We start from the raw sequence: 17,044 nt of genomic DNA, 5'->3' as shown, positions 1-17,044 counted from the left end.
CATCATGTCTTGGTGTAGCCCATGCACTTGGAATGTTATTAGGCCTATACTTGAATACAGTGCACTGTTCATAAAGCTACCTAAATCCTCCCCACTGTTACTAGTTTAATTAGCCTCTGACTCCCAGAAAGTTAAAATACCCACTTTAGCCCCTGATACCCAAAGATCTCCTAAGGCCCACTGTCCGAATAACTTCCAAATCCCAAAACTGAAATGACTACATCAGATTCCAAGGGTGGAAAAGTAGGTTTATTTGAACAAAAGCTTTCAACGCCCCTGAAGCAAACAGCTGAACCTTTCTGGTCCCTTTGAATAACTCCCAATCAACATGAAGAAAACCATAGTTAAAATGTCTATCCATTTATTTATAACACCACTGTCCAATTACAAAAAAGCACCATAATACAGCATTCAATAAATAGGGCTAGTAACAGAAATTAAAGTTTCTTCATTACACTTGGTAATAATATCAAATACTTCACAATGTAAAAGACCAGCAAAAATGATGCATTAATCACACAAGAGAAAGGCTACAATACACAACAAACAGACCAAAAATAAGGAATATAATAAATAGCCTGGGTTGAACTAAGGTCAAAACAAAATGGGACAAACAAAGGAAAAGCATCAAATGTCATTATAATAAATATTTAATCTACACTATTTATATTTCTGATTTGTATCTCTGTTTATAGCTTATTATGAGAGGAAATGGGTGCATATAAATAAAAGCCAGTTATGCTCTGGGGTGGTGAGCAGGAGGGGATAGTGGCTGTGGATATGTTAGGGAATTTATAATCTAGCAGAGGGGCTTGGATCAAGGCTCCAAACCAAAGAGGGCATTCTCTCCCCAACTGAAGTTGACACATCCCTCAAAGCATCTCCATCATGGAAAAGAATCTAGTTGCCTGGTGTGACTGATACCCCTTTTCATGGACAAGGACAAGCAGGGTGTTGAGAGCAAGAAATCCCACAGGGTATCCTCAGGTGGCTTTCCATTGGATTTGACGTTGCACTTGCAACACTGACAAAATGGGAGGCTTGGCTTTGAAAACAGAGATGCCGTAGAAGAGGCCAAAGAAGTACATTCCAAACGGAGAGATATAATCAGGGTTATTTAGAAGAGTACAGCGCATTTCCTGGATTGGCAACAAAGCTACACATTCTCAAGTGTTAAAGGAGTAACATCCCAATTAAGATAAAAGTTTCCCTTTCCACTGTACTTCCAGTAATGCACACAGAAGATACATGGTGGACCTTAAAATGAAAATCTTCTTTTAAGCGTTTTGTATATTTTTTTTACTAGTCTGAAACAATGGCCACAAGTAAGCTTTCCAAACAAGGATCATTTTGAGGTTTCTCAAATTATGCTTTCAGGAGAAAGGCCCTTGTAATAATGCTCGATCTGCAGGTTAAATAGTTAGTACTTAAGGAAAACAGAGATACTGCTATGATTGGACCAGAGAGTTCAGTTCCCAGGTCCAAAGTAAAAGGACCATTATCGGTGGGACTTTTCACCCCATTCCCAAAGCTGGCCTGTGACTCGATTAGATTGTGGGTGATCAGGGGCCATTTCCCTACCACTGTGGATTCACTGAGGGTGGATGCTAGGAGGGTAACAGATAATTTAAAGTTTTCCTGTTGTACCTATTCAGGACTTTTGAGGTGCTGTAAATCCCTAATAGTTTTTGATGGCTGTCAGGAGACTTCAAATGCGCCACTACTATTCCCCTTGTACGCCAGCACTTACTGGGTTTCCACTCTGCGCCCAGGTCTGGAATCCTGGTGAAAGTGCAGGTTAGCATGGGGCAGGTTGTCCACACAGTGAGACAAGCTGATCCAAGAATCACTGGACCCTCGTGAGGTTCACTCAGAATGCACAAGAAATGCCATGAAAACTTAACAACAATATAAAACTCTTTTGTAGTAATGAACAACATTTACTTCCGAGTAATAACCTTGACGGCGCAGTAGCTTTAGTTATGGTAGTGCTTGGAGACCTGAGCTTCCACAATAGATCGGGCAGGAACACTAAAAGGTGCACCAGTATAATGATTCTTTGAACACCTATCGTGACCTCACTACTTCCAACAAGATGTAGAAAGGACATCTTTGTAATGTCCAAACTATAGGTGGATAGAATAGAGTGTTGCTGTTCACTGACAGGACTCATAACCACAACTCTCCTTAACGGGTCATCGATAGAGTCACACAGCACAGAGCCAAGACCATCAATGGCCGCTGACAATTGAACACCTGTTCAAATCAACCCCATTTTATTCGTCCCGCATTATCATCCACCTCTTATAGATTTTGCACTAGGGGCAACTAACCAACCAAATTGCGTGTTTTTGGGATGTGGGAAGAAATGGGAGCACCCAGAGGAAGGCCCTGTGGTCTCAGGCAGAAGCTCTACTGTGGCTCATGTGGTGATGCCTAACAGCATTAAAAAGCAGAGCTGAGAAATGGTCTCCAACCACATTAGGTATCTGTTTTCCAAGCCTAAGTAGTGCAAAGCAGCAGGTCTATTGGTGGGACACTGTCTAACCATGGTAATGCGTCCTCATTAGTATCAGCCTAAATTGTAGATATGCTGGGAAAAGTGGGTGACGCCAGTTGGCATTTTCTTCATCCCATTTGATTGTGAATCTCCCTCCTTCTCCTCCTCCTGAACCTGACATCTAGAAATTTCAGCTCCTAGAGTTTCATTAGCTTGCCAGTAGAAAACACCCTGGGGATTGCCTCAGATTGACTCTCAACCCCTCTACCCACAACCTTTGCTTCCCTTTTGACTTGTAACTGGTGCAGATCAAGCAAATGTGGTCCAGATTAGTCTGCACTGCGAGGTATTATCGCAGTGTCCCTTTGATGTGAAGCGTCAAGGTAAATTTTACTAATTTGCATCTGGCAGATTATAACTTATTGAACTAGAATCTATCTGATTCTTTTGTAACCAAAAAGCAAAAACCCTGCCAATGATGGAAGTTTGAGGCAAACAAATACTTAGCCAGTCAGAATGGCAGTCAAGAGAGAAGTAGAGTTTGTGATTCAGGTTGACTGTATTCAAATGGAATGGTTCTAATCATCCACCCGTATTGTTAACCCTTTTCCTTTCTCCACGCTCGCTGCCTGACCAGCTAAGCATTTCCAACATAATCTGAGTTTATTGGAATCTCCTGCTGAATCAGAACAGCATTCCCTAACTGACTGCTGGGGCTGAGGAAATGCAGCTTAGCAAAGTTGGTGATCAGATCTCTGTTACGTGGATTCCCATGAAGGGGAGTTGTGAAAAATTTGTCAGATCTGACCAAAAATGCTCAGTGGGATGACAGGATCAGCAACGTCAGTAACAGCTGTGGGAAGGTCTATCCCTCAAACTGTGGGGGGAAGGAGGGTACAATTCATCCCAGTCCAACCATGATTACAATCATGTTTCCTAACATTTAGAGAGTCAGCAAATCCATGGGATCGCGTGGTCATGAGTGTTTTACAGAGCAGTGGGCTTAGGGCGCAGGGATCTGTAGGGTGCATTGCAGAAAGAACACTCACAAAGGCAGTGTTGGAGGGAGCGGTCTTTGATTTGCCTTGAAGACAAGAAATGGTGCAGAAATCTTGAGAGGAAATTTCAGAGAATGAAGGATCAAACATCTCTCTGTTCAGTTTGTTTTTAAATTCTGTAAATAATTTAGTAAGAACAGTGACTGAGAAGCTTTTACAAACCGAACTCATTGACTCATGCTCTTCCTTGTCCTATCTGTCTACCCTTTGCATCCCCAGTCCCACACCAATGGGACTGACTTCAACGCCCTCTGAAGCACTCTGGCAAGTGTTCATTTGTGTCAAAACTGCCATCCCGTGGCAATTCAGAAAGAAAAGTCCTACCCACACCTTCTCAGGGATGAACTAGTAATGCTGGCTACACTGATCACACCCTCACCTATAGAACAAATCGAAATGAAGAGAAAGCCGATTGATTTTTAACTCAACAAAATCAATGATATAAATAACTATGATGCTTTTTTCTACACAGTGGGACAGATAGCTATCTCATCAATGTTTATTGCTTGGGCCTCGAGCAAACAGTCACCAAGCATCTGATCAGCATTGCTCAGTCAAGAGCAAGTTAAATGGACACCACCAGATTCTCTTGCTGACAGCCCAGGCCAGAGATGATCTGTTTCTTTTGCCCGTTCATGGTCAGCTTTCCCTGCCCAGGAGCCAGAGATGGTGGGAAGGAGATGAGCACCGGAGCAAGGTGGACAGATTTAACATGCGGCTTCTGAAAGAGCACCGTTGCTGTGGGGGAGCCCCACATCTTGGCCTCCCAACATGTGATTGGTGTGTGATGCCATGAGCTCCCTACATGTTTGTCCCAAATGCAATGGGCACGTGCAACTAGCGCTCGGCCTGTAGGTTGCCTGGATGTCCACTGATCACCAGCACTTGACCTCCCCCCTTCATGGATATCACCGGAATCTGCCTCAGTTAATTAGTTTAAAAAACCTGAGATGATTTTTTTTTTCCCTCTGTATCGTGATTGAAGCTTGTGTACATTTCACAAACAAGATGGGGAGGGTAGTAAAAGAAAAAGCCTTTTTAATTTTTCTGTTTATTCAAACCTGAGGTATTTGCATCAAGCAGCCAGGATATCTTTAAACTATTTAAAAACATTTAAATCAGCCATAATAATAGATACACCACTATTTACATTATATTAATGTCTGCATCCATTTGCAATTGGTTCATACAGATTATCTCATAGAAGGTACTTTTCCAGCCTTAGTGCTGCAGTCTGCATTTTAATGGGCTCAGTCACACACAAGGAAGGACAAAGTGCAATAAATGACCTTCTCAGGTAGCAGTCCTGCGCAGACCAAGGTACGATGTGGAAACATCAACACAAAATATATAATTAATAAGATAAAAACAGACTTTCTTTTCTTGAGTATTGCTTGAAGTACTTAAATACCGCACTGTACAATGTTAAACTGGGGTGGCCAGTTCCCGCATTTTCTTTTTTACCATTGCCAGAATGTGTTTGGAGAAATAAATTAGCTTTTCTAAAAATGTTCAAGACAAGTTTCAAGTGATGTGTTAACCCACTCTCATTATCATCAGAGACAACAGTTGCCGCACTTCCACCTGCTTTTACAAAAAACAGAGTCTGCGGCTTCAAGCAGTGCCTGATTTCAGGTGACAAATAACCACAGATGCTCCCCTTTCACCATTTCAAAACAGCCATTTCCCGTACCATCACGACACCTCGATGATCTCCATGCTACCGGAGAAGCTGGACTGCTTGCCGATCTTCCCCAGGTCTTCCCTCGACCTGCTCTCCGACATGCCGTCCTCAAACTCCATCTGGCAGCTCCTCCTCTTGAACTGCTTCTCGATGGTGCCTTCCTCGTGCCAGCTGCGCCGGGCGTCCCGCTGCTCGGCTGCCTTCTCCCGCAGCCGCACCGGCCCGTACGGCTCGCAGCCGCCCGGGGCGGAGCCGCAGCCGAAGGGCGGGTACGAGGGGGCAGAGCCACCGAAGAGCCCGGCACCACTTGCCCCTTTGCTTGCGGGAGGCTGATCTGTGCCAAAGTACCACGAGCCGCCGCTGCCAGCAGAGGGATTTGCCGCGGCAGGGGGCTGCCCCAGTTCCGTGTGCTTCCCCCACCGGTTCACCCCATTGCTTCCCAGGGGAAGCGGCTGGGCACTGGGGATGCTTAGCAACAGCGCCTGCTTCAAGTTGCCTTCCGCGCCACTGCCTTTGTGGACCGCGCAAGGGACGAGGGTCCTGGTTAAGTTCAAGCTCAGGGAGTGCACCGGTGAACTGGACGGGTTTGGGAGGCTGCTGTTGTGCTTTGGTCTGCGCCTCTGCCGGGCTTTTGACTCACTGCCAGCGTCGGTCCCCGGGCTCTCCAGGGTTGGGCTGCATGGCTCCTGGCCAGGGCTCCCCGCCCTCACCTCCAGCTTGCAGAGCTTTGGGATGCCATCGGAGCCGTGTGGCACGGCTGCCCCGCAGCGGCCAGGGGCAGGGTTTGGCAGGTAGGAGGACTTGATGTCCAGCGAGAAGGAGCGCTTCAGTCGGTTGGTGTCTTGGAGGCGCTCCATGGAGAGGTGCAGGCCGTTCAGGCTCTGCTGCAGGGCCACGTGCGAGGCATTCTTGCAGTCCCCCCTGCCACTCTCAGCGTTGCCACTGCACTGCTGACTGGCGTCCTTGGGTGCGCCGGGGCCCGCCGCCTCAGAGGTGGAGGATCTGGGACATGTCCTGTCCCAGCTGCCTCTGCAGCCGTCGGACGCCTCCTTGTCAACCTCCTCCTCCAGCCGATCTGCCGGTGGCTTCAGGGGAGCCAGGGAGCGGACTTTCAGAAGCCTCAAGTTCTTCTCATACTCCAATAGCTGCCCCATGAAGTTGAAGTTGGGAGATATGGATGGTCTCCGGTCCTTGATGAACCTGCAACAGGAAACACAAAGATTTTAAGGCCTTTGGCCCATCGAGTCTGCTCTGCCATTCCATCATGGCTGATTTATTATCCCACTCAACACCATTCTTCTGCTTTCTCCCCATAACCTGCCCCATCATTGACATGATCTGTGCTGACCTCAACTCCTCTTCTGTGCTGCTTCCCCAGTTCCTCGATGTTTCAAATATTTATCTTCATCTCAAGACATCCAATGACCTGGCCTCAACTCCGTTTGGGGTTAGAAAATTGCAGAGATTCATTTTCCTCTGAGAAGAGATCTCTATACATCTCAGTTTTGAATGACTGGCCCTTTACTTTGTAACTATGTTCCTTTGGATTGTGGTTCTTTCACTAGTGAAAACATCTCCACATTATCCCTGTCAAACCCCTTACAATCTTACACATTCGATTAAGAAACTTTAGAAGGAACTTTTCTTCTAAACGCCAAGGAATACAGACCCAAACATCTAGCCTCAAGAACATCTTGAAAAATCAGAAAACATATCTGATAAACTCCATCTAATATACACACAGATATACATACCCATATGCACACTGACCCCACCCTTCCATTATGTCACATTGTCTGTTCCATTGCTTCATGAGACACACTTACAATTATGGTTCATCATTAACCAAATCGGTGCATCTCCAACTTAGTTGATAATAATGACAAGACTCTCCTGTGATCACACTGAGAGGCTTGTAGCTGAGCAGCGGTTTAGACAGCACTTGGGGGTGGTTGGAAGTGAGTGAAGTGTTCCATGGGGTTGGGAGGTAGGAAATGAAGCAGGAAGTATTCAATGTGGTAGCGAGGTACGTTTCCAGAACCTACTGCAGCTTGCAGTGATTGTTTTGAATCGTTTACCTGTAAGCATCGTCTGAGGACAGCCCCATGCTCTTCATGATGTAGGCAATGGCAACGGTAGCTGATCGCGAAATCCCAGCCAAGCAGTGAACGAGTACTCGACAGTTGGAGACCTTTGCTTTGTCTAGACAGGAAAAAGACCAGCTTGAAATGAATGTGCATCTTTTCTACAATCCCACCCCACATCACATGGGACCAGGAAAGACTTAATAATGTGTTGAGTCCTAAAGCACCTCATCAGAGTCTGAGCGAAGCCAAAGGACACTATGGCCACACTTCACTGTGTCACTGACTCCCTGGTCATAGGTCAGATAGAAAGGGCACCTGGTTCACTAAATGACCCACTCTTACTTGGAGCAGCAACCAGGCAGAAAGTGCCCATTCAGGTCATGATCTCTTCTCACTGCTGCCTTCAGGATGATGGTACAGGAGCCTCGGGACCTGCACCACCAGGTTCAGGAACAGTTATTGTCCTTCGACTGGAGGGGATAACTTCACTCACCTATCACTGAACTGTTCCCATTCAACTGTACTCACTTTCAAGGACTCATCTAATCTTCTCAATATTTATTGCTTGCTTGCTTGTTTATTTATTTATTTATTTATTTATTATTGTTTCTTTTCTTCCTTTCTTTCTTTTTGTATTTGCAGTTTCCTGTCTTTTTTCTGCACATTGGTGTCGTCTGCCCCAATGGGTGTGGTATTTCATTGATTCTATTGCTTTTCCATATTTACTGTGATTGCTCGCAGGAATAGGAACCTCAGGGTTGTGCATGGTGGCATATATGTCCTTTGATCATAAATTTACTTTGGACACCCTCCCATCGTTCCTTCAATGACACACTTCAGCACTGTGTCAGTATTTCTACCAAATGCATTGCACCATTTCAAAAAGGCATTTTCTCCAACACCTTGTCAGGGACAACTGTGTTAGCATTTCCCACATCCCACTTCTCAGAAAATGAAAAACAAGATACAGTCCTATAAAACGTGTGGCGGAAATGAAGTCTTAGCTTTACCATACCTAGCAACTGTCTATGAGATACTGATTTCAGATACCTACCTATAAAATCGACAGACTCATCCAACCAGGGCAGAAGCTTCTCACAGTAGTTGTCATTGACTGGAATGCGCATGAAGTGACTCTCTGAGATGAAGTCAGGCTTTGGACAAGAGTTGCTGGCGTTGAGAACATATGTGATTCCATTCTGCACCATCAGGTCCTACGATGAGGACAGAAATGCAGGTCAACTTAGAGGTACTAAAACAAATGCTATCTTTCAAAACTGCTGCTGGAACTGTTGAGATGACACCACACACACAAGCCGATGGTTCTATTACCATGAACAGATTACATTCAGAACTTAGCAGGAATTTCAGAGAGGGAGTTGAGCATGTCGCTTGCTGGAACAGATAAGTAGATTATGGGTAGTGACTGTTGCTGTTACATGCCAGTATTTGAAGTCCATCATTCAATGCACTTGAGGACACAAAATACTCTGCAGATGCTGGGGTCAAAGCAACACTCACAACACGCTGGAGGAACTCAGCAGATTGGGCAGCATCCGTGGAAATGATTAGTCCGGCCCTAAACGTTGACTGATCGTTTCCACGGATGCTGCCCGACCTGCTGAGTTCCTCCAGCGTGTTGTGAGTGATGCACTTGAGGAGCTGCTGGTGAACTGTGCTATGACACGTCCCTCTGACTGCACTCCCTTTGTGTTGCAGGATTTTGGGGATCGTAGAGTGAAACTTGAAGATGGAGGCCCATGTCTACAATCCAGAACCTCTGTAAAAGACGCTACCTAAAAAGGTGGCACTATCATTAAGGACCCATGCTATCCAGGGCATGCCCTCTTCTCATTACTGTTAAAGGAGCCTGAAAACACACACTCTATGTTTTTGGAACATCACCTTCCCCTCCACCATTAGATTTCTAAACAGTCCATGAACACTATCTCACTATTACTGTTTTGCACTATTTATTGCAACTTATAGTAATTTTTTATGTCTTTCATTGTACTGTTGTCACAAAACAACAGATTTCATGACATGTCAGTGATAATAAGCCTAATTTTGATTCTGACTATTTCTTAGTTGGAGGGGGGAGTGGCTTTGCTGTCAAGTAAGCTTTGGCTAACAGCTTCATCTTGCAGATGGCACAGAGGGAAAGAGTGAATGCTTGGGCAGCCTGCCAATCAAGTGGCAAGTTCGAAAGGTTCAGCTAGGGAAGGATGGCAGGCTGGCACTTGACGGCTACAATTACTGGGGTCTGAAGGCTTGTTTTAAGGTCTAGATTTTAAACAGGCAATCATGGCAGCACAGTGGAAGCAATTCATGCAATTCCCTGATTACAATTCTCTAAACGTTACAACTAAGAACGAGATCACAGTGAATATATTTTGATGGTGAAAATTACTAGGATGCCAACAGTGAAATCAGCTGTCAGTTCAAAAGCTGGGTCATTTATCTTTGCCACACTGCACGAGAGTAAACCACTGACAGTCAATTCGTCTGCTCACAGAATGACTGGGTTCAAGCAGTTTCCCTTGTTAGAATTTTATCGCACACACCCAGGCTCCTTGCTGGCTGTGTTAATAAAAGCCCTCCACCCAAAATGCCTCCTTCCCTTTTCAGATGCTGACTGGCTTGCTGCCTGTGTCAACATTTCCCATTTTTACCACAGATTTCTGAAAGATAAATACTGCTTTAGGTTGCATAACACCCTCGTCCCTGCAAGGAGGAGTGTTGGAATTGGACAGCAGGTGAGGAAACCATTTTCTCAGGAAAAGAGTGGTGGAGGGTTGGGACTTGCTCCCTGAAAGGGTGAGACAGGCAGCAAGCCATGTCACAGGTAAACATTTGGGGGCATACCTGAAGGGCTATGGAAGATTCAACCAATGGAGAAACGATAGACTATTAATTTTTTATAGTTGTAATTCCATGTTGTCAGGGTCACCAATGTAGGGGTGTCAACAAAAATCAATGTGTGTGTAATTACTTCTAACGTACACTTTATTCCAACAGCAAACAAATGGAAGTGTTGTGTGTGTGTGTATGTATATATATATATATATTTAAAAAAAACCTGCCTCCAAAACTTAATAACGTCCAACGTAACACGCAACATACATGGCAAATTTAACCCTTAACAGTCTGGGTGAATTACATTACGAAACTTCCATGAAGGAATTATTACTTTGATGGCGCTCTCTCCCTCTGTAAGATCACTGCTGCATCCAGCTCAGGAGCAGAGGCACAGAAGCAGGGACAGCACGGTGCATCGACAGCATTTTCATTATCTATTACAGTTTTGGAGGAGGATTAAAATAGATGCTGTGTGTTTTAACTGGTGGTCTGGGGTGGGAGATCATGTAATAAGAGCTCCAGGAATTTGGAGTGGCATAGTTGCCATCCTACACCCTGTTAGTGTGGGTGAAACTTTTTTTAAATTTCAAAAATAAACTTCATTCATAAAACTCTACACAAGAAATGCCAAAAGCCTTGCATGACTCCCTTTACATTCTTAATGTTTTTAGCACTATGTAAAGAGAGCCAATAGAATTTTGCACTTCAGTCAATAATATATTCATAGTGTTACTGGCTCATTGGCATTTGTTTATCCTAAGCACCCTGTTACTCATGTGGCTTCCTTGGCTGATACAATTGTCGAGTGTTTGTGTGGCTTAGCCCCTCAATGTCTAGTGGCAGAAGGACCCCAAATCATGGACTTTGTCTGCAAGGCCTTCATGTTGGCTTCACCAAGCTTCAGTGCATCCCCCTCCCCTCAGCACACATTCCTACAACCTGGAACGTGCCCGTCGGCAGCACTCCCTAATGGAGATCTCGCTGTACTCAAAGACCAACGGTTTCTGAATCAGAATCGGAATCATTATCACTGACTTATAGGATTTGAAATTCAGGTAGAACAAAGTGCATCTTTCACTGAGTTAATGATTTCCCAGCAGCACTTGATGTTTGTACTGGTGTGAACTCCCGGGAACAGCCTGCAGATCACTGTTACAAGCTTCTCCAGATGAACCTTGACAAGGACTCTCGGGGACACAAGGGAGGCCACAGATGCTAAAAATCTGGATCAATACACATCAATTACTGGAGGACTCTGCAGTCAGGGAAAATGGCAGGACTGATGAAAGGTCTCGGCCCAAAAAGCCGACTGGCCACTTCCCTCCTGAACTGCTGAAGGACCCTTGCGTCCTTTTCCACACGCACTACCCACGAAGAGCTGGGCATTGGTCTTGTCCTCACTGCAGTCGCCTCAGGGACAGTGTGAGACGGGAGTGAGACTGATGTGCAGAAGGGCCCTCTCACAACCAGTCAAGCATGGGTTTGGTGCTTGTAGAACAGTTCTAGCGTTGAGGCATTTTGCTAAACAGCTTGGCAGTCTGAAGAGTGCTTGCTCTCCACTTAGTATCAATGTAGCTTTGGTGAAACTGAAATCGTAACCTGCTCTAACCACCGATCATGAAGTTTAAGACAGATTATCTCTCTAGCCTCTGCAAATGATACCGCCCCCTACAATGAGGTGTGAGACCATAATGGTTATTTGAGTCTCACATTGTGCATGCGCAGAAGGAAACAAATGCCATATATGGTTACCTATTCCATGCGACCATGTAAAGTGATGAGCCATTTGCAAGTAGGCAGAAGGAAGTAAATAATTCGGTGGTGCATTAAAGAAAGAACGGACAAAATAATTGACATCCTACCTGAACAGAAAGACAAAGCTTGAAGCAGGGGAGATTAGACATAAATTTATAAGATTATGAGAGGCATAGACAGACAGCTGATACCTTTCTCGCAGAGTTAAAATGTCTAATGCCAGAGGGCGTGCACCTAAGGTGAAAGTTAAAAGGAGATGTGCAGAACACATTTTTCCACATGCAGAGTGGTGGGTGCTGAGACTGTGCTGCCAGGGCCAGTGATGGAACGCAAGTACAATGGACGTGCGTAAGAATCTCTAATGAACGTGCAATGAATGAACAGATCTGGACATTGTGTAGGCAGAAGGGATTAGTTTAGTTGGGTACTTAATTACATTTAATTAGTTCGGTCCCACAATGTAGACCAAAGGTCTATTTCTGTACTGCACTGTTCAATGCTCTGTGTTTAATGCAATGGGATTAGTGTAGGATCCGTGTCAGTAAGTGGTTGATGGTCAACATCTACATGATGGACAGAAAGGCCTGTTTCCATGCTCTACCTCTTTAAGAAGAAGAACATTTGCTCAAGTGGGAGCTACTGTGGATAAAACCCAACTTCTGCAATGAAGCATGTTGTAATATTAAACAGCCAGGTCAGAGTACAGAACTGAGCCAGCTTATATAGGCAGTCGTGAACAGAAGTGTACCTGGATTCTGACCCGATTTCCAACAACAACCTGAACGACAGCAATAAGGTGGGGGGGGGGGAAACGGGAACACACTGAGGACAGTCAGAAAGAGACAGCAGAAGGTCAACTGGCCGAATGGATTCACTTTGTTCGACAAACAACAACCTGTATTTACATTGCACCTTCTGCAGAATCTCTCAAAGCATATTGAAAAAACATTAGTGAAAATTTGAAGAAAGAGTACATTGAGACGACAGGTCAGATTTAAGCAGGGTTTCAGCCCTAAACGTTGACTATTTCTTTCCTCCCACTGATGCTACTCGACCTGCTGAGTTCCTCGAACAAACAGTGTGTTGCTGCAGCGTCTGCCGTCTCTCGTACCTCTTTCAGATCTCCTCAGTGTCTTATTAGCGGAAAGGCATACCAGCTTAGGGAAGTTATGCTAGGGTTCTTCCCCCTTCCTTCTCAGTCCCGAAGAAGTGTCTGAGCCCAAAATGTCGACTGTCTATTGATTTCCACAGATGCAGCCTGGCCTGCCGAGTTCCTCCAGCATTTTGTGTGGGTCGCTCTGAATTTCCAGCATCTGCAGACTTTCTGGTGTTTATTATGCTAGAATTTACAAGCCACCTGCCCAGGAGTCCCATTCATTCCCTCAACATACCTTATTCAGCACGTCTTTCTGTGAGCCCAGGTACAAATGAGGAAGGATTCGTGTGGGACCAATGTTGGCGACTGGTAGGCACGGCTGAGAGATGCTCACTGGTAGGAGAGCGGTGGGCTTCCCCTCACACAGGCCTGGGAAATAGGATGAAAATGCGGAAAATCCCCCTGGAAGAAATAAAGGTAAAAGACCATTAATATCTCAATCCACCTTGCATCTGTCTGCCACTGTAACCTTGCAACAGACAGGCTCAAAGCCTGTTCGCTTTAGCTCATGGCGTGAAAGAGAAAAAGGCTTTCTTTTAATTTAGACTTCTCTGTGATGGAGATTCTGAGCGGCCTGTCATCACCAGGCCTGACTTACTTCAGGCAGGGACTGAAAGGCTCAGGGTGAGCTGTACTGGAAATACTCAGCAGTTCAGGAATTAGCTGTGGAAGGTGAAGCAGAGTCAACATTTTAAGTCAAGGACTCTTGCTGGACAAGCTGCACTAGAAAGGCCCACAGAAGGTTATTCGAACTGAGCATTACCACTCCTGTCCTGCAGAGTGTTTCACAGCACTTCCTGATCTCAATGTACATTTCCAGTATCTGCCGTTCTTTTTCTTAATTCTCAGTTACTGGAAAGGAAGATGCTGAGAAACCTTGCTTTAATCGCACAGGAAGATTGTGGCAGGCAAGCAAGGATGTGGGTTTGTTCTTGCGTTTCAATCCAGGCAACGCGTGCCCAACCACAGGCTTCCTTGGAAGACTGGCATGCACTTCAACCTGACTCACACAAACTACTATCTCCATGGGGAGGGGCTGTTGCCTTAATCTTGCCCATGTGCAGGAAGACAAGACAACAGCCCAAGACTGATCTTAATCTCATAAGATGTCCAACAACATCCCAGCCCTGGTCATATCCCCACAGCTATCAGCAGACAGAGCACTGATCCCAGACCCTCCTTCCCCCCCATTTTCCTGGAGCAACAGTGCCAGCCTGTTCCAAGATGAGCTAAAATCACAGGGACCAAACTGCCATGAGGATATTCTGGCTCTGTATGATTTTGCTAGTTAAAGAAAACAATGCTGGTGTAAAACTTTATTAAAGATTATGATCACCCACTTCCTGTTGTTCGGGCAAGAAGCATTGAAAAAAAAGCATAGTACAGTAGATTCCGGTTAAATGAGACGAATACATTTTGGCACAATTAAGCAGCCGTCCCAATTAGCCAAAATTTCATGGAAATAGTTAAAAAGGTATAAAAAAAAGACCAACTACCATTCAACTGAGTGACAAAGTAAGTATTTAAATGAAATACAGAACAAATTAGACCACTATCAGTACTACTACAGCACTAAAATTCGTGTATTAATTCACAACAGAACGCCAGCATGTTCTTTTGATTGACTGTAAATGAACAAAGTCAGCGCAGACACCAAGTGTAGATAACAGACTGCCTTTGTACAATGCTATCGACGATTACATCCCACAAATCTTTATTTTCATTGAAACATTCACAATGGTTGTCAATACCTTCAAATCCTTTGTAGTGCCTAACTTGTTGAAGTAGCAAAATCACTTTATTTTCACTCCCATATATGTCCCTCTCACTATACCCCTTGCCCATCCTCTGGGCTTCCTCCCCTCCCCCTTTTCCTTCTCCCTAGGCCTCCCATCCCATAATCCTCTCATATCCCTTTTGCCAATCAACTGTCCAGCTCTTGGCTCCATCCCTCCCCCTCCTGTCTTCTCCTATCATTTCAGATCTCCCCCTCCCCCTCTCACTTTCAAATCTCTTACTAGCTCTTCTTTCAGTTAGTCCTGACGAAGGGTCTCGGCCCAAAATGTCGACTGTACCTCTTCCTAGAGATGCTGCCTGGCCTGCTGCGTTCACCAGAAACTTTGATGTGTGTTGCTTATTTTCACTCCCATTTGTTTCTGGCATCTCCAAGTCTGAATGCTTGAAAGCGCGGTGAGCGAAACAGTTCTTAATCATCTCACTGCTTATTTCTCGCCAACTATCAGTGACAAAAATCACTGCTTTTTGAACACAATCACATGCAAGTGATGCTATTTAAAAACTTCTAAACACGGTGTTATATCTAATGTCCAGAGACGTGCATGTGTCTGAAGCCAGCTAGAAACTGTTCATCAAGTCTTCTGCCCCAATTAAATGGCATAGTGTCCCAAATAAACAAAGGGAATCCCAGCTATTTTCTCCATTAGTTTGTGTTCTTTAAGCATTGTCCCAAATAAGCGGCTACCCCGATTAACCGATTGCCCAATTAACTGCAATCCATTGCATAAAGCAAAACTGCACTGGTAACTGGCCGGACCCCTTCGGTATAGGAAGAGGAAACAGTGCGTGGTGAGGAAAATATCGGGGGAAGCCGCAGGCGCCTGCTGTGTTTGCACATGCATGTGTGTCTCGTGTTTATGGATATGTGCACATGGTTCCGTGTGCATGTGTATATACATGGGTTCACGTCTGCGTGTGTGTGCAGGTTGATGAGGTTAAGTAAAACGGGTGGCTGAGCCTATATGAAGACAGCAGAGTAACTCAGTCTTTCCTGCTGCACTCAGTACATTTACACAACCCTAATGACTCATAAGAAGTGCTCAGTGCAGACCACAGAACCCAACCTTACCCTCTCGCTTTGACAGAACTCTTTCACTTTGTTCAGAGTTGGCACTCAGAAGCTGCTTATGTAGTCAAATAAGCTGGTGAAACTAAACAGGCAAATGCAGATGCCTGTACAGTGTACCGACAAACTTTCGTGTTGCTAATTCCCAAAGTCAGAAAGTTGCTGAAACATTACAGCAGCTACATTTGAGGATAAAATACTTGCAAAGGCAGGTTAAGAAAAGCTTGCTTTATATTTCTAAATCACCGCTGAACATCTGAAAAGCAAACCCTTTCTTTCCTATATTTAGGAGTGTGGAGTTTATTTAAAAATCGGTCAGCTGTCAGCTGGACCTGCCCCATGGCCTAATGGAAATGTTGAGCTGATTTTATATTAAAACACAAAGCAGAAAAAAATTATCAGTGCTGGAAACATGACTGTAGCAAGTGCAATAAACAAACTTGCTTCCTCTCAGAGTTTAAAGATAAGTTGTATCTCAGTGTGACTTCTACCACGGACCATGAGTTGGACCTACATAATCCATTGCATTCAACTTTTATCTGCTATGGTAACAGTGCTGATCGCTTATGAACCAAGTGTTCCATTTGCCAGTAAAGGAATGGAGAATTGGATCGCCCCAGGTCCAGTCACGCACTCCGAGAGCTGGAAAAGTGCTTTCAAGTTCACCCACTATCTTGATTTTTTTTTGACTTATCTCCATGTCACCTTGTTAGTAAGTTAAGGTCTACACTAAAACACTTGTGCACACCTGCAAGGGTACTTGCGAAGGGGGCTGTTGGCACGTTGGCAAGTGGTTAAGGCGTTGGACTAGTGATCTGAAATTCATTAGTTCGAGCCTCAGCCGAAGCAGCATGTTGTGTCCTTGAGCAAGGCACTTAACCACACATTGCTCCTGCACGTTCATAGCCCAGCGGCGGCGGATGGCGCAGTATGGACAAGACAAGACACTCTGAGGTAGGTTCTGCAAGCACTGCGTTAAATGGGACCACCTTGCCACAGAGCTGGGCGTGAAAAATCACATGACTCCTCTTTTCTAAGATGATGCCGAAAGTGTTACTTTCAAGCAATGTCACAGGCGCAGA

The 17,044-nt window shown here is 44.9% G+C and overlaps 1 protein-coding gene across 3 annotated transcripts in view; it reads right to left on the bottom strand.

Annotated features, from left to right (window-relative positions):
* Positions 1-243: 243 nt before the first annotated feature.
* The window catches only part of dusp8a (dual specificity phosphatase 8a), a 303,307-nt gene continuing 286,506 nt past the window's right edge, over positions 244-17,044 (bottom strand). For all 3 annotated transcript variants that reach the window (XM_063062185.1, XM_063062186.1, XM_063062187.1), the window contains 4 exons: positions 13,335-13,501; positions 8,384-8,543; positions 7,321-7,444; positions 244-6,442 (listed from right to left, as the gene is read on the bottom strand). In XM_063062185.1, the coding sequence (XP_062918255.1) occupies positions 5,254-6,442; positions 7,321-7,444; positions 8,384-8,543; positions 13,335-13,501 (1,640 nt within the window). In that variant the 3' untranslated portion in view covers positions 244-5,253. The remainder of the gene's footprint in view (positions 6,443-7,320; positions 7,445-8,383; positions 8,544-13,334; positions 13,502-17,044) is intronic.

The sequence above is a fragment of the Mobula hypostoma genome, chromosome 11 (assembly GCF_963921235.1).
Source record: "Mobula hypostoma chromosome 11, sMobHyp1.1, whole genome shotgun sequence".
NCBI lineage: Eukaryota > Metazoa > Chordata > Chondrichthyes > Myliobatiformes > Myliobatidae > Mobula > Mobula hypostoma.
This window is presented reverse-complemented; position numbering and strand designations above follow the sequence as displayed.